The following is a 20,997-nucleotide window of genomic DNA, read 5'->3' on the forward strand; positions in this document are numbered from 1 at the left end:
TGCTGGGCTGATTAGCACTTGGTGTAGCTCAGGGCCAAAGGTCAGCCCAGGCCCTGGCTGAATGCCCCCTTCGGACTGGAGGACAACCAGAGCTGGGCGGTGGCCCCAGGACAGTGGGTCCCACAGATACACTTCACCGCCCCATCCTTCCCTGGTGCTGGAATAGGTAAGCAGCCCGAACTTGCATCTACCTGTGTTCCTTGTGGGTTAAAATAGAGTGCTTTTCACACATTTAAGTTCTTCAAGCCTCTTTTGAACCTGGGGAATCAAGTAGAGAATTCGAGATTCAGGATCCCAGAGCTAAGAAATGCCAGAGCCACAGTTCCATAGAAAGTGGTTTATTGCTTTTAGACCTTTGTTAGTAAAGAAAAACTGTTAGAACTTGAAAACGTTTCTAAAACCATGTTTTGTCAACTGATGCAAGCAGGCACTTCAGCAGAGAAAACCCCACTCATTACAGTGCAGACCCGAGCTGCCTGGTCACCCAGAGCGAACTGCTTAGAAGCGGGGCTTGCGCTTGCGGCCGGTGTACTGCGTGTCGGGTCTGACCTCCCTGTGGCAAGGAGACAAGGGGGCGGTCTCAGGGGAAAAAAAAAAAAAAAAGAACAAAGGGCCTCGGGGACACCTTCAGATGCAGGTGAACCCTTGGTGGCCACAGAACCCCCATCCCCAGCCTGTCCCCGGCCCAGGCACGCACTTGCCCTGCCGCCGCCGGCGCTCCTTCTTCTCCAGCACCCACTCCCGGCTCTTCCTCACCACCCTGCGCCTCGCCATGCTGCGCTGGACCCTATGTGGAAGACATGGCTCTGAGGGCGTGGGCGGACTGTGTATGGCACTCAAGCCAGTCCACGCAGGGAACAAGGGTGGTCCTCCCTGGGTCAGGCGGCCTCCAATGCCCCTGCCACAGCAGAGTCCCTGCTCCTGGACACCCTCTCCTCCCCAGTGATATCCCCTGGGGCCAAAGCAGTTGTGGGTAGAAGAGCGGGAGGGAGAGGCCCCACGTGCTCCCAGGCATCTTTGTGACAGTGACTACGTGTTTAGGTGTGTTTCTTTGTTAGGTCCTGCCTGTGTGACAGGCAGGGGCTGAGCTACTTTTGGGACAACACCGGCCGGGGTCAGCTCATAAGAGCCTGGCACTGCCCAAGGATGGCCAGAGGTCAGATGCCTAGCACTGCCACTTCAGACCCTGGTCTGGCCGTGGGGTCGGCATGCCTGGTATAGACCGAGTGGGGGTTCCCAGCAACTGCAGATGTCTGAGGCAGGAAAACAAGGCTGCCAGCTCACGGCAGCCCCGACAATGATCCTCAAGCACTGCTGTTGGCCTCCGGCCCTGGCTGAAGAGTAAAGGGACCCCTCACAGCCCCACGGGAGAGAGGCCCTGGAAACAGGGGAGCCTTTTGTCCCCAAGCCACATCCCCACCTGGCAGCTGGGCTCAAATGGTTTCCAGCTTAATTCCTGCTACGGACAGCCGCTCACCATTTGAGTAACAACCATTTCCTGAGCACCTGAGCACCGGATCCATGGATGTCCTACGGCAGATATGAACCAGGCTCACCCTTGAAGAGCCTGAGACCAGGCCAGGGCAGGGAGCAGCCACATCAGGCAAAGCGAGTGCAGAGACTCCGCAGCTGCTTGAGGGAATGACACGGAAAGGAAAAGCGGAGTCTACGAAAAACAGAAAGGCTGCATTTCTGCAAGCGGAAGGTGGGGCAGCAGCAAGCCCAGAAGCACCACACAAGGGTGCAGCCCTGAAAGGACCAGAGAAGGTTAGGGAACGCCAGTGCCTGGTGCGAGAGGGGGAGGGGCCCACCTGGGATCCTGAGGGTCTGAAAGCGCAAGTTCCCTCCTTGCGTGAGGGCCAGGCAGGCCGGGTTCCAGCACAGGCCCTGTCTGCAGCTACTTCTCATCAGTTCTGACCTAATGATACAAGTCAGACTCATTTAAAAAAACAAACCAAAACTCAGGCTCGGTTGGCTGACCGTCTGACCCTTGATTTTGTTCAAGTCATGATCCTGTGGTTCGTGGGATCAAGCTCTGTCAGGCTCTGTGCTCAGCATGAATCCTGCTTAAGATTTTTTCTCCCTCCCCTCTGCCCCGTTCCCTTGCTCAGAAACTCTCTCCCTTCCCTAAAATAGAAAATTAAGGGTGCCTGGGTGACTCATTTGGTTCAGTGTCTGACTTCAGCTCAGATCATAATCTCGCAGTTTGTTGAGTTTGAGCCCCACATTGGACTGACTGCTGTCAGTCCAGAGCCTGCTTCAGATCCTCTGTCCTGCTCTCTGTACCCCTCCCCTGCTCACATTTTCTCTCAAAAATGAGTAAAAACATTAAAAAATGTTAAAAAGAAAAAAGACCTCAGAATCTCACTTGGTTGGGCCAGTGCGGGGAGGTGTGAATACAGGCAAGGAGTGCACTCTCCCTTCAGTGAGCAGCCAGTGACGTTTCATTTCATGGCAAAGAAGTGATACAACGTGATCTAGAGCCCTCAGCAGTACAGGCAGTGGGGCATGAGAGAAACGTTATGAATGCCCACAACCAGGGGCCAGGAGTCTGATGCACCAAGTGCAAAACAGGAGGCAGCTGCCAACTGGGGGCTCCAAGTGCAGGACGAGTGATCAAGGGTTTGGAAGGAAGGAAAAGCTGGGGGGCAAGCTGTGAGCCAGAAAAAGAACAATGGGAAAGAGTCACGAGAGCAGATAAAGGGAGCAGTGGAGGCAGTGAGTGAGTGCCCCAGACCAAAGGTGCTAAGAGGAAAGCTAGTCTGTAGTGGCAAATGCCACAGGTAGACTGAGTCATCAGAGACAGAGAGAGATAGAACAACAGAACAATTAGACAAAAAGGACAAGAACATGAGAAGATTGGATAATCCTCCCAAAGGACAATAGCCCCCTGGCCTCCCACAGCCAAGGACCTACAGAGCGTGCGCCTGCAGACCTGGGGAGACGGGCCCGCACCGGGCACTGTGCCGAGTCTGCGTACACACGCACTCCACCCCTCAACACGCTGCCCGGGTGCTGGCATTACCACCTTCTTAAACAGACAGGAAACGGATGCTTACCGAAGTTTACAGTTAGCACATGTCATCTGTGGACCCCAGAGTGAGGACAAGAGGGAGTCTATGCTGGATGGAGGGGGCTGAACCACAGGCACATCCTCTGTGAGGTGGGAGAGGGCACCACTCACTAGGAGCAAGTGGTGGGCACCTTAGAGCAGAAAACATCTAGGAGAGCCCTCCACAAACCTCCACGGGGAGTGGGCTGAGGAAGCTAAGGGAGGTTCAGGGGTCAGAGGCCGGGGGCACCAATCTATGGTGGGCACGAGGAACACACTTATGATCTTCACCACCTATGCCCTCCCCAACCTATTCTCTGCCCACTTTTCCTCTTAAATGTCTTAGAAGTCTTCAGGCTTCTTGCTCACCTCAACCAGAACTAAGAAATGACCTCCTTCACTGCCTTCCCGTCAATGATCCAGTCAGCATACCTTTCACTAACAAGACCCTACTCTGGGACCAAGGACAGCTGTAGAGCCCAAGTCCTCCTCCTGGCTGGGGAGACACGGAACCAGCAATAGACACACACACGATTCAGAGCAGCGAAAGGTGGAAAGGAAAATAAAGCATAAGGAGAACTCAACCAAGGATACTAGAACAGAAAAATGGCAACATGGGATTTCCGGTTTCCAAATATTAAAGGAAAAAGAAAGGATTCCTCTTGCTGCTGTATAGAAAACAAACTCAAAGAGGCAAAGACTGAAAGGGGAGGGAGGCCAGTGTCGCAGCGTTCATGCTCCAGGCGAGGGCAGTAGGAGCTCAGTCCAGGGGAGGGGAGAAGGCTGCCACCCAGACAGACACGGAGGACTAGTTGGATGTGAGGTAAGAAAAACATGAATGTGTGGGGAAGGACAGAAAAGGGAGTCTTGGTGTGAAAAGCAAGAGCCTGGTGTTGTTCCCAACACCTGTGGGAAGTCTAGGGAAGGACACTCAGGAGGCAGCTAGGAAAATGGAGGTGGGGTTGAGACCACAGGCATAAATCCAAAGCAATAAACCCAGAGTTAGTGGTTAAGGCTGCAGAGAAAGGGTCCTGGCTGGGCCCCAGAGTGCTTGGAGAAAGAACCTGCAAGCTGAGGCCAAAACCAGGATGCAGGTGGGAGGCCAAGGGGGAAAAACATCGAGGGAGCAATCGGGTGTTGTCAGAGCCCACAGAGCAGGCAGGTTAAGAGAAGGGCAAAAGAGGAAGCGGACTGAGAAGTAGCCACAGATTTAGCAAAGACAGAGGCTGGTGTGGCTTTGAGAAGAGCAATCTGTGAGACAGAGGCGGCAGCAGAGAGCAGGAGTGAGAGAACGGTGTGGCGGAGCAAGAGGCACGTGTGAGATGTGACCTGGAGGGAAGCCCGCACACAAGAGGGGGTAGGGCATTTAGGGGCAAGACCAAAGAAGCAGTGCCTCTGTGAACTGAAAGGAATGACCCAGGGATGCAGGAGGAAGAGCCAAGAGAGGATGGGGGAAGGCAGCCTCAGGGAGGGAGGAGTCAGCCTGGCAGTCCTGGCAATCGGGAAGGCAGAGAGAGGAAGGAAAGAAGGTTGCATGGCTGTCCACAGACATCCAGAAGGGCCCCCACTGCCCAGCTTGAGGCAGAAGCAGGCACAGGCCCACAGGGTTCCCCACGGTTACTACCCTGGTGTCACTGCCACACTCGAACCTAAGACACCTGGGGCACGCGGAGAGCCATATCGGACCGCCTGGCAGCAGCAAGCCCCCGCACCCCAGGCAGGGCTGACAACTGCTTACCTCTCCCGGGTGAATGCAGACTCTGTGGCCTCTTCATCAGTAGCTTCTGTCAGGGCCTACGGGGACCAGTGTGCCCTTAGATCAACCTGGAGATCTCTTGACTCGCCTGCCCCACCCCAGAAGGTCAGGACACCCAGGCCTGAGCCCTTCCAATGGGTACCAGGCCCAGTCCCACAAGAAGGGAATCCAAGGACAGGAGCCTGCAAACTCTGGATCCCTCACCTTTGGCAGAAAGGTCGCAGGTCCAGAAAACAAACAGAGATAAAACCTGAAACCAGAAAGTACAGAGTGAGGGCTGGACTCATAAAACCACACAAGGGGGGAGGAGGTTGACAAGCCCTCATACTCCTTCCCACGAACGGTGCAGACCATGTAGGCCCTGGTGATCCAGCCCAGCACTTCTCTGGCCCACTCATCACCCCAACACCCTCTCCGCTCAGCGCAGGCAGCACACTAGCCCTCAGCACTCACTTCTTTGCCTTGGCGCTGTTGGGGAAGTCCACCACCACGCCACCGGTGAAGCCAGCCTTGGTGGCCTGGACCGTGATTAGCTCCAACTGAGGAGAGAACAGCAGCGAGTCAGTCAGGGAGGCTGGGAGAGCAGACAGCTTCCATCTACTTGCTTCAAGAAGCCAGTCTGCCCCCAGGGTGGACCCTGCCCGGGAGAGCTGAAGGTCTTCATCAAACCGTTCCCAAAAGGCATACACAGGCAAGTACAGGCTGGAACAAGCAATTCCCCCGATTCTCACTTTTCTAGCCCAGGGACCCGGCTCCTTGCACCCATCTCAGGAATGAATGGCCACCAGTCAGGAGGCAAGCTCCTTTCTGTTAGGGGCCAGGGACAGCTCACCACTGGTCTTTCAGGGTCTGCCCCCTACCTCCTCATCCCCATGGCATGACCTGCTCCCATCCTGTCAAATCCTACCCCCACTGCTATTCATTTGGTTACAGAAATGAGAAATATCCTCGTAACTGTAATCCCACAGATCTGCCGAGAGAACACACACATCCTATCCTACCCTGCAGGTCCCTCTCCCTCAGGGGCTCACTCCCTACTTTTCCCACCAGTCAGCAACAAGTTCCTTGTTCTGTTACCTCCCCATAACAAGAGGGCAGGCGAGGGAGACACAGGACGCTTATCTGTTCTAAGTGTCCGTCCCGTCCCCCCCCCCCCCCCCCCCCCCCCCCCCCCCCCCCCCCCCCCCCCCCCCCCCCCCCCCCCCCCCCCCCCCCCCCCCCCGCTGGTATCTGCAGCAGCCAAAGGGCTCACCTGCTCCGAGTTCTCAGGATACAGCTGCAGCACAGCCCGGGCTCCACGGACCTGCAAGCAACAAAACTTCTCTCTCCTACAAACATACCATGGGCTCAGGGACCAACACTTCTCTTTTCCTCATTCACTAAATATTTGAGATCCTACTGTGCACATGACCCTGTTCTTAAGGCTGGGGATGTACCGGTGAACAAAAGACAGAGCGCCTGAACTTCTGACAGCATGTTTCAGTGAGAAAGGCAGCTAATACATGGTGGTGACTTAGTGCCAAGAAGAAAAACAAATCAGGACAAAGGCATGGTGAGAGACAAGAAACTGTTGGGTTTACTTGTGGCTCAAGGAAGGCCTCTCTCTGAGGAACACTTGAGCAGAGTCCTGACTGTCGTGGGGGGGCGGGGGGGGGGCTGGCTCAACACAGGAGGGAAAAACACTTCCGCAGAAAAGCAAACACAAAGGTTGTGAGAACCTCAGATTAGCCCCAGTGTGGGTGTGTGACAGAAACCACATAACACATGAGGGCAGTCAGCCCTCCACAAAAACAACCCATCCTAGGAAACCCAGGATGAAGTGGGGGTGATTAAGAAGAACCAAGAAATATGTGGCCTGTTCCAAAAACGAAAAGAACTCATTTGTAGAACTTAAATCTCAAACTATCATCTGATCCTACTAAACAAGTGAAATCAACACCATCAGTTAGGAAGACAAAAAGCTAACAAAGGCTCTGTCTGTGATAAGTAATCTCCTGCACTCCATCTGCAGTAGGGGAGAGGTAGGAGGGAGTCACAGGACGTAGGCACTCTGCATGCCCTGGATATGGGGTTTCTGTTCTCACTCTGTGGAGTCCACGTTCCCACACCAACTTCCGATTAAACTTTAGTGCAGCCAGACACCGGAACCGTGATCGGTCTCAGACTGCGACAGCAGCATCTTCTGCATTTCATTAGGGAGTGTCAGACCACCCAGCTCTTGGGGGAGACACGAGGGGCCACAATAAGGTCCTGCCACCCCTCAGGTCCCATCTGAATGGCTTTCCCCTGGGACACTCCCTACTCCATCACTGCCTGCAGAAGGGAGAAGAGGCCGGTCCAGACTGGGAGGTGATCTCCTACTCACCAGCACAGAGTAAAGAGAAGAAAAAAAGCAGTACAGGCGCTTGGCGGGAATGTCAGACTTCTTATTTGCATTACAGAGCCACTGGACTGCGGAAATGCTGAGAAACGAAGGGACCCAGTCAGGGCAGGTGCCAACACGCACTGCTCTCCCCAGCCTCTTCAAGGCTCCTACACCACACACATCCCTGAGGCCCAGGTGAAATCCTCCGGCCCACAACTCTTTCTGGGCCTGTGCAGAACCACTGCAGGTGACCATTCTACAATACTGAATGCAGGAGAATAAAGAGAAGGTCAGCAGTAGCTTGTTTGCAGCCAATCCAAACATATTTTCTCAACCTTGTTTTTCCATGCGTTTCAAATGTAAAATTACTCAGCACATCAAGGCTCTCTGCCACCTACCCCTGCATTCCCTCCCTCCAATCACGAGAAAACCCCTTTATGGTATTTACACCTAGACAGTCATTCGTTCACTCTCCTTCTCAATCAGTTCCGTCCTGTATCTGTTAGGTGTCTTCACCACCCCCAGATTTAAAAACCTCAAGCAAATATTATGTACTCTGCTCAGGTGTTTTCCCCTTCACTGCTGTGCACACACATCCACAGAAGCCCAAACTCCATCGGTCTGTCCAACCGCCTCTCCCACGTTTTACCTCCCTCTACCACTGTCCTGGTCAGCACTCATCACCACCTCCAGCTTGCTTCAACCACCTAACTGATCTCTCCTTTCTTCTTTTTTTTTAATTTGAAGGGAGGGAGAGCACATACAAACTAGTGGGGGGAGCGGGGGATGGGGGAAGAAGAGGGAGGGGGAGGGAAAGGGGGAGAAAGAGGGAGAGAAAGAGAGAAAGAAAGAGAATCTTTAAGTAGGCTCCATGCACAGAGCCCAAGATGGGGGTTGGCACCACAACCCCAGGATCATGACCTGAGCTGAAATTGAGTCAGCCCCTCAACTGACCAAGCCACACAACCTCCTCTCTTCAATAATCTTCCCAAAATACAGCTCAGATCTGGTTACTCCCTAGCTTCCCATCAATTACTGAATAAAGCTCAAACTTCTCAGCATGGAGCTTAAAAAGCTCTCTTTTTGGGGTGCCTGGGTAGCTCAGTAGGTTAAGTGTCCAACTCTTGAGATCAAGCCCCCAAGTCAGGCTCTGTGCTGACAGCTTGAAGGAGCCTGCTTGGGATTTTCTTTCCTCCCTCTGTCCCTCCCCTTCTCTTGCACACACCTGCATGCATGCTTGCTTGCTCTCTCAATAAATACACCTGAAGAAAACACCTCTGGTTCTTCCCTACAACCTGTCAGGTTAGGTTCCCTTCCCCGGCCGCTTCTGTGCCTTTGTTCACACTATTCCTTCACTCAGAAACCACCCCCTCCTCCCAAGACTATCCAAATTCCTCTAAGCCTTCAAGGCCCATCCCCAGCCCCTCCTACTCAAGGCTTCTCTGTGCTCTCTAGCTTTTCTTCACCACTCTGGTGAGTCCTACAACTCTAGTCACACCCCACACTCAATTTCTTCAATAGTTGTGTGGCCCATGTCTTAAAGCACCTGATACACCATGAAGAGTCTTAAAAATTAAAAGGAGTGACTGTGTTGTATTTCCACAAACCTCACAGCACCTTGTACCAGGTCTTACATATAAGAAATGCGTAAAAAAAAAAAAAGTTTGCCATATGATCTCTCTTCTTAAAAACAAATCTAAAACGTCTATTTACGGGGAGCCTGGGTGGCTCAGTCAATTAAGCGGCCACGTCCGACTCCAGTTCAGCTAATGATCTCACAGTTCGGGGGTTCGAGCCCCACGTCGGGCTCTGTGCTGACAGCTCTGAACCTGGAGCCTGCTTCTGATTCTGTGTCTCCCTCTTTCTCTGATCCTTCCCCACTCATGCTCTGTGTCACTCTCTCTCAAAAATAAATAAACATTAAAAAAAATTAAAAAACAACCATTTACTTCTAAAATACACAAACCGTATCGTCGGCCTTTGGTTTGCTGCAGCTTAGAACATCTCACCCAACCATTACTAAAACGCAACTGCTTTTTCCCCTCTGGTTCCCAGATATAAACTCTTCCCTTACCCTAAAAGAAAATCTTCAAATCCAAATTCTTACTGCTTACCTACATCCCCACTCCTCAACCCACAGTCATAGGATTAAAGCAGATTTCCTCCCCTATCCTTTACCTCACCCCATGGACAAAGGGAATAAAGAATACACACAGGAGACAAAGAACAAGTTCATGTTTCTAACAGTCATTTCAATATTCTAACACCATTTATCAAAATACTATGTAAAGGCTCAAAACTTGACCCTGACCAACTCAAAGACTAAGCCACAGAAGAAACTGGAAAATTCTGGACCACTCTCCATTACAATTATTCAAAAAGAAGGAAAGATGGCCCGTGGGGTCCACAAGATGGCCCCTAGAGGAATAAGAAGCCACCCCTCCACCTCCCCACCCCAACAAAGCACGAAGAGAACCTGTACAAGTGGTTCCTCAACCTGGCAGCACAGGATCATCAAAGGAGTAGACAGTTTCAAAATACAAAAAATACATAATTGGGGGCATTGCTCTAACGTGAGGATGTGTATTTTCAAGTCTTCTGGGTCACTCTGCACAGCCAGTTTGGAAAAAGCACTGACGTGCAGGACTAAGAGCAGGAGTGAGGACTCTTACCTGATACAACCATCAAAGGTGCCTGGTTTGAAGGGAATGCCCTGGCCCATGTCCCCCAGAAGCAGGTCTCCTTCAGTTTCTCGGTCCAAGGCCGCATCTACATGGGACAATAATACATCAGGGAAACGAAAGACGCATAGCTGCTCCATACTCATGAAGAGCAGTCTGCTCCAATGCTAAGGAGCACATCTTACCCAGCATGGCAGGGCTGATGTCGATGCCCACCCAATAGTGCCCCTCATCCGAGAGATAATCTCCACTCAGCCCAGAACCACAACTGGAAGACACAATAAAACAGGGACTCAATAGTGTGAGCAGCAAAGACACTCCTCCACCTGGACAACCTGAACTAGGCCCTAAGGTCTCACCCAATATCCAACAGATAACAGGGCTGACCCTCTGGCAGACAAAGGAGCTCCAATGCGCGCCCAGTCATCTTGGTCTGGACATCAATCATCCGTGAGCTGGGAATGCAGAAAACACAAGCAAGTGATAAAGGAGTTCTGGGCTAAAACATCGCTCAGAGGAAAAAACAAAAAAAGGGAGCGAGAACAAGGCACAATTACCCCGAAGTACTGGCCAGCCACCATACTTAACTACAACTATTTAAAAGCGACCCCCAACATCCATGTGACATCCAAGCAACAAGTTATTTGGGGACACAAATTACAACTTGGCCAGCTGCAAAACTAATGTGAAGGCAATAAATCGCTAAATGACTAACCACGAGGTATTTTCAAGTCAATAAGGTTTTGATATTATTACTTAAAAAACACATTTTCTGGAAACGTTCCTCTCCTGTATAAGGCTCAACAAGGCACGAGAAAAACCCACAGACAGCACTTATTATCATACCCATGAGAAATACAACGCAAGCCACAGGGCACTTTCTTAGTGCCACGATCACCATGCAATACACAAAATTGTCATTATAGTTTACCCGACCCGGTACACCTGATAATATAGCTTACTTAGCCCAAGATGCTCTAAAGAGCATCTCAACACGTCATCAACATAAAAGAGGTAAAATATTAACGTTTTCTTCACAGTAAGTCACTCAGACCAAACATTATTTTAAAAGCGGCCCACTGACTGTTAATAAAGCAGATCTACAGTGCATCTGCCTTTCCCAAGGTCAAGTGGGAGAATCACACGGAGTTCTGCAGCTAGGGGGGGAAAAAAAAAAGCTTATATTACTCCATGAAACAACTGGGCCCGAGATTTCGGCTCGCCTTCTCGGTCTTGGACTCCAATTTGGATGGAAAGGAAGAGAACAGTTCTCTCTGGAGTAGTGTATCAGAGCGGGCTTGCGAGACCCCGTTCTAGCCTTCCCCAGTTAAATGACTCTATAGTTAACGCAAATAACTTTCCCCTGAAATTCAGATACTACAACCAACACTTGTCACAAGAGCTTAACGATAATGCAAACGGGCACGCAGCATTCTGTGAATACTATTTCCTTCCCCCTCAAAAGCACTGACCCCCTTCCACGTACCCACGGCCCCTGCCGATCTGACCACACGCTTCAAACAAGCTGTCACAAAACTTTGAGAACCTCCTAGAGAAAGTACGTAGGATTTACCCCCATTTAAATGCTAAGTTCCCTGAGGCCCAGAGAGGGTTCGGAGATTTACTCAAAATTGACTTTTCCACCGTAAGCAGTGCCATCAATCCGGGTCCCTTCCTTCCCCCGACACCTCAAACTCTTGTGTGCTTTCCAAGCAGCGCCAGCTACCAGGGTGACTTGCGGGTCCCCGAACCCCGACGCCGCGCAACATCTAGGCTCCCCTTACTTGCGCACGTATTTCTGGGCTTCATTCTTGTCATAATACTGCGGGAAAGAAAAAGAGAAGAGCAGGAGAGAAGGAATCAAGACGCGAGGGCCTTAAAGGAGAGGGAAGGCCGCGCGTGGGCCGCAAGCCTCACCAGCTCCGGGGGCCCGCCGTGCTCCGGTCTCTTCCTGCCACACGCCATATCCACGCCTCCGCCGCGAGCCTAACCCTAGCGTCCCGGAACCCGGCTTTTATGTCTACGGCCCCGCTCCCGCCCGAAAATACGCATGCTCCACCTCTCTCCCCGCCTCCTTGTCTACTCGATTGGCCACAGGGCCGACGCGCTGCGGAAAACGCACGCCTTCCATTGGCCAGTTAGTCTCCCACCGCCCTCATGGCCCTTTCAAGATGGCAACCAAGCGCGATCTGAGGTGGCCGCGGCGTTTGCTGTGGAGGTGGTGGTGGGTCTGGAGCGCTCCACAGAATCGGGGTTCCGGACTGGGCCTAGAAGGGAGGACTTATTCTCAGGGCGACGGCCCGTACTCGCGCACGGCGCTCTACGAGCTGCTCGGCGTTCCCTCCACAGCCACGCAGGCGCAAATCAAGGCGGCATACTACCGGCAGAGCTTCCTCTACCACCCGGACCGAAACTCGGGGAGCGCGGAGGCTGCCGAGCGCTTCACGCGCATCTCCCAGGCCTACGTGGTCCTGAGCAGTGCCACCCTGCGTCGCAAGTATGACCGCGGGCTGCTCAGCGCCGAGGACCTGCGCGGACCTGGCGTCCGGCCCCCCAAGGCGCCGATCCGCGACACGGGCTCGCCCCGCCCCCCGCCCCCTGCTTCTCAGGCCCGCGGCCGGGGTCAGACCACCGCGGGCGCTAACCGCACCATGTTCGACTTTGACGCCTTCTATCAAGCTCACTACGGAGAACAGCTGGAGCGCGAACAGCGCCTTAGGGCCCGGCGAGAGGCCCTGCGCAAACAGCAGGAGGCCCGGGCCAACAAGGGCTTCCACTGGGACGATGCCCGAGACGCAGCCTTTGTCTTCCTTCTCACGGTCTTCATCCTCATGGGCTTTCGTTTTTAAAAGGAGAGAGGAAGAAAGGGAGCAGTCAGCCCCATGAAAATGGCCTTTCCTGTGTTCTTGAACCCTTTGCCTTCCATAGTCTACCTCTGCGGGGGTCCGAAGAAACTGCTCTGCCCCCTCGTCTTCCCTGCCCACCCAGCTTAGCCATCCACCTCCGCATCCCTCCCCGATGGTCCAGAAAAGAAGGCTTTTCGGTGCCCAAGAAAAGAGGCCCCCAGAAGAAGAGTCTCCAAAGCCCGAGAGTGCAGGGCTTTCCGGAGTCCCTTGGGTGCCTGCTTCCAGAGGTTGCCTTCCTGATGTCAGCTTCTGGAACACTTGCTCGGGCTTTATTGTAAAGCTCTGAGCAAGAATTGTCTGCTCCTGCCCCGCGTTTGTACCGTGGGGCTCCTGTGTAACCTTGAACCGTGCAATGTGACCAATTGTTGGCTGCCAAAAAGAGAAATTGTGGGGTTGTACGAACCTTGTCTTTCTGTGAGTTTCCCCAGCCACAGGCGAGACCTGCCATAAGAATGCGATTTTGGAAACCTTGCCATTTTCGACAGATCAGCCCCAGACCCACACCCCGCTCTGTTGGCGGGCATGTGGGGGGAGCAAGGTCATGGAGCATAAGGCATTGAGTGTTCCTGTGCCCGCAGCTATCTCATGCATGACCTTGGAGAAACTACTCTGTGGGCATGACAGCAGAGGAACAAATCATTTGCTCTCTTGAGGTCTGTCACACTTTATTATCTACAGTTCTAACGGGCTCATTGATTACAACATGATGTGATAGAGTCAGATGTATCCTTGGGACAGTATGTCTGTCTCCTGGTCATTCTTTTGCCAGCCAGCCCCGTGGCTAACTGTGCAGCCCATCCCCTGCCAGAAATAGAGCAACAAGCTGGGAGGCTGAGTCGCCTGAAGGTGGCCTGTCCTCTTGTTTAGCTCCACGAGCCAAGTCCTTGAAACCCGGCTGCTTGAGATTAGAGTAGACGGTACTACTAAGGGACGCGAGGCATGTGGTGGAAACTTTATTCAGAGCTGGCTGAGGCTTCTTTTTTCCCCTCTTTTTTTTTTTCATGTTTGTTTATTTTAAGAGCGCATGTGCAGGAAAGGGGCTGAGAGAGAGAATCTTAAGCAGGCTCCACCGGATGTGGGATCTCCAATCCCAGGACTGTGAAATCCTAACCTTAGCCAAAGTGGAGAGTCAGACGCTTAACCCGCTGAGCCACCCAGGCCCTCCTCTCTTTCTAAGCAGCTGGTCATCACTAGGCTAGAGCTGTAGTAGTCAGGCTCTCACTCCTGAGTCCCGGCGCGTGGTGTATGTATCGGCTGTAAGATTTTAGGTGCTTAAGCATTAATGCGTGGGGCCTAAGTGTAAAGCTGTGAGTTGGGAAACCTTTGCAAGAAATCTACCACAAGGGTGAGGACAGAAGTGAGTGTAAGTTCTAAACAAAGCCAAAGGCACTCGGGTATATTAATAAGTCCTGCCTTCCATCTTTTGTGTGAAATCCGTGTAATTAGGATAAGCCTGCAGCTAGTTCAAACTGGTGTCTCGGAAACCATTTGATTCTCTCCAGCCTTGGAGGTCAGGGGCTGCAGTGGCTCTCCGATTCAGTAGGAAGGATTTGCGCCTGCTCGGATTCAGGCTTGGTGAGCTCAGCTAGCCTTGGTCTGGGGGGAGGGCTGTATGTACTTTTAAAAAGAACATGTAATATTGTTATGTTTCATATTTGGAAAACCCCTCTTGAAATTCTTATGACAGGAATTGTTAAGCTTAGTAAAATGCACAGAAACTAGTGATTCTCAGCCAAGCAGTTGGCATAATTTGGGGCAAGGTTCTATCAAAGTTTCTTCTATCACAAAGAATTGGGGTTCTTCGGGGGTTTGTTTGTAAAAGTACTCATGGTCTGGTCTATAATAGCTAGGACCTTTCTCGTGGGCTCTTTGAGATAGACCTCAAGTTTGTTTTCTCTCAGTGAACACTCCCTGGGGCTCCAGAACATGAAGAAAGATACAAAGTTCCAGAAGGTTGGAGGAAGGGGGGACCGGTGAAGCTCCTGGAACATTCCATGCAACTCTGAGCAGAGTAGTCAATAAAGTTTGTTAATCATCCGACTCTCCTTAGGCCTAGAACCAGGCTCACAACTCCCCTTACAGTGCCATCCTGCCTGCCTCAGGTGTTTATTTTTCTTAGCCCTGAGCTGAACTCTTAAGTTCCCCACTCTGTACTCTCCCTAAAATGGAGTTTGGGCTCTTTATGGAAGGGGAGATGTGTCGGAGGCTTTTTGAAGGACCCTCAGGCCCCTTCCCACCTATCTCCCACCCTCCAAGATTGTCCCAGGTCATTCCTTTCTCAGTTTCTTACCTGCTCTGGGGAGGAGAGACTGAACCATGCCATGGACATTAGCCCCTGCTTTCTAGCGGCTGCTCCCCAATTCGTAATGATGGAGGGAGGCTCAGGCACGCTCAGCTTTAGTCCCTTTTCTCCTTTTGATCACAAACTAAAACAAAACCCCCTTGCAGGTTGGACCTTGGAGGCGGACAAGAGCAGCCCAGCCTGCCTTGGGCTGTGTTCACTGGGGTGGAGATGGGGTTGCAAGTACAGTATGAGGCTGAGTGAGCCGCACACTCAAGTCCTGAATGGGGAGACACGGACAGCAAGACGGGAGGCAGAGGTGGTAGAGACTATTGTATACTGTCTTTGGACTTGATCAGGACTGTATTCCTCCTGAGCCAAACTTCTCCCTTTGTTGCCTTTTGTTTACTGCTGGATGAAATGATCTGTTACAGATCCCAGTGCAGAGGGAGTGGGATTTCTTGCTTCCCCCTGAAGTTCTGGCATTTCATTCACTCGGCACACCTTGCCTTCTATAATGATCCCAACGTGAGCCAAGATGAAAAATAGCCTACCTCAGGCCAGTGTGTTGTCCCTTTGGTCATTTTGCACATATATATATATATATGTATATATATATGTATATATATGGTCCTTATAGCCAAAAGCTGAGACACCAAGGATGGAGCCCAAGTGAGTGGCCAGCATACTCCCTTTTGGGGAAATGGCAGTGGGGGTGGGGGGAAGTGGTGTACGTCTCGGACCTTCCTGGAAGGTCACCAGATCCCAGGAAGAAAGACAGAAACAGGACAGCTGGTAAGTGGTGGTGTTACTTCAATCCACTGGCTTGAATTCAGTGTACTAGAAAAGTGCACTCTATGGTCTTTGCCTCCTCTCAGTTCCTCAGCCGGTGGCGAGGTCACACACTGTCATCTGCCTACAATCAGGATCATAGGAGAAGGCCTACCTTACCTGCCTCGGTTCTCAGGCCCAGCTTGTGGCCCTGGTGGCCACAGGGTTTGTGCAAAGCAGTCGAGGGTCCCTCTGTTCCTGCGTGAGGATGGCAGTGACCTGAGTCTAGTCCTCGTGAACTCGCAAATACTGAGAACTCAGTGCTGTCATCCCCAAGAAACAGGTGAAGAGAACTCATCTTCACCATCTGCTGTGAGGTCATGGCATCACTCACGATCTAGCCAGCTCACCACCATCTCTTAAGCCTATCCACACTTGGGGTCCTCTCACCAGACTTGAGGTGCATTTGCCCTCCCATCCCACTTTGGCCCCTTCAGTGTTCACACCCTCCATCCTGAGAAGGGGCTGCTACTAAACTCAAGAAGGCCTGTGTCAAGTGGAGCAAGAGGAGGCTGAGGCTCGTGGCTCACAGGCCACACAGCCAACCTGTGCCCGATGTTTGGCTCTGGCTGGCACGGCATCTTAAAAAAACTTAAGCCAACTTTCAAATCATGGGAGGCTGTCTAAAAATCTAGAGTTCTGACTTCTCTCAAACAAATGAGAAAGCGTGCTGCCTTCGCACGCACGCACATCCGCAAGTGTGCTACCACCTGGGAGAAGCTGTAACATTTGCCTTTGAGAGAGGACACGGCTCCCCAGTTCGCTGTGCTCCCGCCAGCAGACAGGAAATGTGAAAGGCCTTGATCTACACACTTGGCCATTTTACTCCTAATAGAGAAGTATCTATACTCCATGCCTGTCAAGATGGGGGCGGGGGGAAACATGCATTTCCAAAAATGGGGGAGGTTGTATTCCTTTGTGGAAATGGATTGCTTTGCACCTCTGTGACCTTCCTAGCCCCTGCTGACATTTGAGATTGCAGATCCCTGGGCTACATCTTCTGTTGTGGTGAGCACTCACATGTAAGCAGGGAGGCAAAGTGTAAATCTTATTTTCATTGTGGGACAAGAAGGATCTTTGGAGAAGTCTACAAATAGGGTAAGGTCCTAGACAAAGCAGAGGGCCTTTGGTACAGTAACATCAAGGCACGTGCACTCAATATTTTGTATGAAATTCTTGTATATAAATTAGGATAAACCAACAGCAAGTCCAACTTGGTCTCTTAAAAACCATTTGATTCTCTCTAGAGAGAGGTCAGGGGCAATTTATTAGCCATGGCTTTGCAGTGACCACAGTACAACTCAGTGATAAAGATATGAACCCACTCTGACTCAGGCCTGCTTAGTTCAGTAAGCCTTGATTGGCTCCAAAAATGGTATTATGTTTTATATTTGAGAAGCAAGGGTGAAAGCTTAAGAAAAATACTCAGAAGCTAGCGATTCCCAAATAAGGATATGCACGTAGCACACTTTCTTAAATGGCGGGAACTCTTTGTTGTTTTTTGTTTTGCGTGTATGTGTGGTTGGTTTTTTGTTTTTGTTTTTGTTTTAGTTTATTTATTTTGAGAGGAGAGACAACTCCAAGCAGGTTCCGCACAGGGCTCAAACTCATGAACCATCAGATCATGACCCGAGCCAAAGTCAAGAGTTGGACACTTAACCAACTAAGCCACTCAGGTGCCCCTTGGAAACTGTTTTTATCAAAAAGAGATAAATGTTTTGCTATTTGGACAATTTTTTCTTTTTGGTTTGTAAAAGCACTGGTGGTCTTTAATAGGTGAGACCTTTCTCATGGGCCCCTGGATTTAGACTCTCCAGTTTATACTCTCTCGAAGAGGATTGCAGCCAGGAACATTCCCTGGGGACCTGGAACCCAGCAACAGAAAGTTCCAAAAGTTGTCAGGCAGCAGAGAGAGCCTAGACTGCCTGGAACCATCCAGGGCCTTCCAGAACATTCCATATACCTTCAAACGGGGCTTAATGAGGTTTATGAACCATCTGACACTAAGACTTTACCATGTCCCAGAGCTGAGCCCACTCTACTCTGTCGGTATCTATACCCACCTGCCTCAAGTCTTTTATGCTGGAGCTGAACACCAAAGAGCCTTGTTCTGTACCCCTTCTAAAACTGTGTTTGAACCCTTTGAGGGAGTAAGGGGTGTGTAAGACCTTTTGAAAGACATCATCGGGTTCCCTTGTTAACATTCTTCCCCCTCTCAGACCCTCCCTTGGGTCATTCCTTTTTCTTCTTACCGGCCCTGGAGAGGAGAGGCTGAGCTGCTAGGCTTCGGACAATTAGCCTGTGTCTTCCAGAGGCCGCTCCCCAATTCACAGTAGTGGAGAGAGGTTCAGACATACCTGATCTTAGCTCCTTTCCTCCTTTTGGTTGCAAACGAACAACCCTGGAAGCTGGACCAGGAATGGAAAAGCCAAGACATGGGGGGCTCATCCTGCCCTAGGCTATGCTGAGAATGTGGGGTCTTCCAAAATTGTTCAGTCTTCTGTCATCCCAGGCAGGTACTCTGTGGTTCCAGTGTCCCTCAACTTCCAGTAGTTCAAGTGCTAGCAGCAAGGACAGTAGGGGAACCAAGGCCATTGTGGGGTAGAGCTTCTCAAGTACATGCTTTGGCTGGACCCCTAGCAGGGGGACCTCTGACTGTCTGCACCTGAAGTATCTGGAAGGCTCAAATGGGCCAGGGTCTCCAACCATTGCTTAAATCTCTAGAGCTCCCATCAAGCAGTCATTCGGTACTGCTCACACATCTTCGTGGTTGGTCCCCGTCCTTCCTATGGTTTCCACCATTGGTCTTGACTCTGACCTCCAACTCTACATCTCTAACCCCTGGAGATTCAGAGGCTAACTGTCTCACTTGTTCCTCAGATGGATCCATCAACTACTCATCATGAAATTTAGTCCCAATCCTCTTTCTCGTGCACATTAGGGACATTCCAAGGAGACCAAAGGTGGTAGTTTGCTTGGGGGTATGGTGGGGGGGGTCCCTCTTACAGTGTAAAACTTCAATGAAAAATAGAGCCAACCCAATACTTTTTCTTAATGGTTCTATCCCTATTAACATGGACCAAGATCACACTCACTTCTCCAGCACTGGTCTGCCCCCTCTTTCTTGCAGGACCTTCCGTGCCTCCCTGCCAAACTTCATCTCATTAGACTTGACCTAAGCTGACCCACAGCCCATTTCTGCTCTCCTAACTTCTTGTCCCACACTCATCAGCCAAGCTGGCCACCTCGTATTCACCCTGGCTGAAGACCAACGCCTCAGCCTTATAGAAGCCTCTCCATTCCTCAGTGGAGGTGGTCATCTAGCAGGCCGGAGTGGGAGCAGGTTCCATCCGGATGGGGCTCACAGGCAGCCCCGGAAGAGAAAGTGCATACAGGCAAGGCGCATGCAGATGGAGCAGAGTGTGCTTCTGGCCTGGAGTGCTGGGAAGGGAAGAGTTAGGAAAGACTCCCGTGGGTTGGTACTCAGAGGCACTTCATGGGAGAGGCAGCGGCAGTGCTGGACCTGTAGGAGCTGGGCTTTGGATAGGCAGAAAGGAAGGGAGGGCATCTCAAGAGTAGGAAGCACAGGAACTCCAGTGTGTGGAGGCCACAACGGCAGAGCAGCTGGTTGAGGGAGCAGAGAGGAGTCGGGCAGCATCTTCATCCTCATCATCACATTTATTGACGGCCCCTGGGAGGTGGGGCTGGGGACAGAACATACAAAGACAAGGACCTGCCCTCAAAAAGGTTCCATTCTAAGGAGACAGGGACAGAAAAATACAGAATGGTCTTTCCTGGGGATGGCCCACTCTCATCTGTGCAGGTCAGGAGCCCCTGGCCTACCTTGCCCCAGGGTCCGGAGCATGAGTGGGGCACAGAGTAGCTCCAGGGCCGTGGTGACCCTGGCCTGGAGGCTGGGGTCTGACCGCCTGGCTCCTAGGCTGTGGGCCCCAGAACCGGGGAAAGGTAGGAGCGGGACGCGATGGAAGGCGCTCCCGCCGACCTTGGCGTTGTGCTAGCTCAGTGGAGTGGTAGGGTGCTTCGGCCCCCTGGGCAGGGCCCCTGGGGGAGAAGTAGGCACCTTCCCAGGCACCCATGAGGAAAAGTTCTTTCACTGGGGCTGGCCCATTACCCGGGAGGCCCCAGCCGGGGAAGAAAACAAGGCAGAGTTTCCTCAGCGCCAGAGACACCCTGCCCACCCCACCTCTGGCCGGCTCGCTGGGCATCTTCCAGGTGACCCTCCTCCCCAGCTCAGCCTCCAGGGCTGGGGCCTGCCTGAGGCCAGGGGGAGGGGCCTGCCCCTCCCCCCACCCAGGCAGTGGGGGAGGAGGAGGAGCCACAGATCAAGTTTCTCTGGGACCCCCACCGGTGGCCCGTACCCCGGATCCTACCGGTGGGGGGGCTCTGGCTGCGAGGGCCGAGGGCTCAGCAGAGGGGCCGGGCCCAGGGGGCACCCGGGGGAGCCCTTCAGAGGGGGCACTGGGCGGGAGTCCAAGGGAGGCAGGCTCCGGGGCACTGCCGGCGGCCCCCGGGCGGCCCCGGTGGGCGGGACGGCTGCGGCGGGGAAGGGTCTGGGGGGGTCCGCGGCAGCAATGGGGGCCGGCTGGGCAGCCCGCTCCCGGCGCCGCAGCAGCTCCTGCAGCTTCTCCGCCTGGGTCCGCCGCAGGTGGGCCAGGGCGCGGCCGCGCTGGAAGGCGGGCAGGAAGGCCTCCAGGCTCTGCTCCCCCAGCAGCAGCTGCTCCATCTGCTCCTGGGATGGGAGGGCCGAGACAGCGTGAGAAGAGCACCCCCGGACACACCTCCCTCCCACCTCGAATCTCCCCCAGGGCCGACCACCCCACAGCTGGAGAGGAGGCACCGGAGCTGTAGCCTGGGACTAGCTGAGGGTCAGCCAACACATGTCCTCTGCTCTCGAGCCTTGGTTTCCTCGCTGTCACCAGACCTACTGGGCTGAAGTCAAGGCAGAACCAGAGATGGAGACACACTTAGAGTAAACTTAGGTGTCTCATCAAGGCCAGGGCCCTCAACTCAGCACTGTGCTCCCAACCAAGCAAGCGGGCGAAGTCTGTCCCAGCTCCTCCGGGACCCAGTCTACACTTTCCTACATGGAGTCAGTCACAGGTGG

At 52.6% G+C, this 20,997-nt stretch overlaps 3 protein-coding genes and 1 non-coding gene across 8 annotated transcripts in view; 1 reads left to right on the plus strand and 3 right to left on the minus strand.

Annotated features, from left to right (window-relative positions):
* Positions 1 to 322: 322 nt before the first annotated feature.
* On the minus strand, positions 323 to 11,880 carry BUD23 (BUD23 rRNA methyltransferase and ribosome maturation factor). Of its 5 annotated transcripts, XM_029946464.1 has the most exons (14): positions 11,772 to 11,880; positions 11,639 to 11,676; positions 10,214 to 10,309; positions 10,040 to 10,122; positions 9,846 to 9,942; positions 7,174 to 7,270; positions 6,061 to 6,111; positions 5,262 to 5,347; positions 5,013 to 5,058; positions 4,791 to 4,846; positions 1,812 to 1,918; positions 1,478 to 1,530; positions 698 to 787; positions 323 to 553 (listed from the first exon to the last, which is right to left on the minus strand). In XM_029946464.1, exons 1-14 carry the CDS (start codon positions 11,817 to 11,819, stop codon positions 455 to 457), a joined length of 1,047 nt encoding a protein of 348 aa, XP_029802324.1. In that variant the 5' UTR covers positions 11,820 to 11,880; the 3' UTR covers positions 323 to 454. The 5 variants fall into 5 exon arrangements, 3 of the variants coding, with proteins under 3 accessions (XP_029802324.1, XP_029802325.1, XP_029802326.1); XR_003911600.1 differs by lacking the exon at positions 1,812 to 1,918 and having other exon boundaries at positions 461 to 553; XR_003911599.1 differs by lacking the exon at positions 1,478 to 1,530 and having other exon boundaries at positions 461 to 553.
* LOC115300602 lies at positions 1,248 to 1,378 on the minus strand. Its single transcript, XR_003912763.1, has one exon.
* Positions 11,881 to 12,011: 131 nt separating the features above from the next.
* DNAJC30 (DnaJ heat shock protein family (Hsp40) member C30) lies at positions 12,012 to 13,162 on the plus strand. The gene has a single exon (XM_029946467.1). The coding sequence runs from the start codon at positions 12,026 to 12,028 to the stop codon at positions 12,701 to 12,703; it is 678 nt and encodes a 225-aa protein (XP_029802327.1). The 5' UTR covers positions 12,012 to 12,025; the 3' UTR covers positions 12,704 to 13,162.
* Positions 13,163 to 19,531: 6,369 nt separating this feature from the next.
* VPS37D (VPS37D subunit of ESCRT-I) overlaps positions 19,532 to 20,997 on the minus strand; it is a gene marked incomplete at its 5' end in the record, with an annotated part of 3,457 nt that continues 1,991 nt past the window's right edge. Inside the window, one exon of the mRNA XM_029945721.1 lies at positions 19,532 to 20,642. Within this exon, the coding sequence (XP_029801581.1) occupies positions 20,260 to 20,642 (383 nt within the window). The remainder of the gene's footprint in view (positions 20,643 to 20,997) is intronic.

Source organism: Suricata suricatta, chromosome 8 (assembly GCF_006229205.1).
Source record: "Suricata suricatta isolate VVHF042 chromosome 8, meerkat_22Aug2017_6uvM2_HiC, whole genome shotgun sequence".
Taxonomy (NCBI): domain Eukaryota; kingdom Metazoa; phylum Chordata; class Mammalia; order Carnivora; family Herpestidae; genus Suricata; species Suricata suricatta.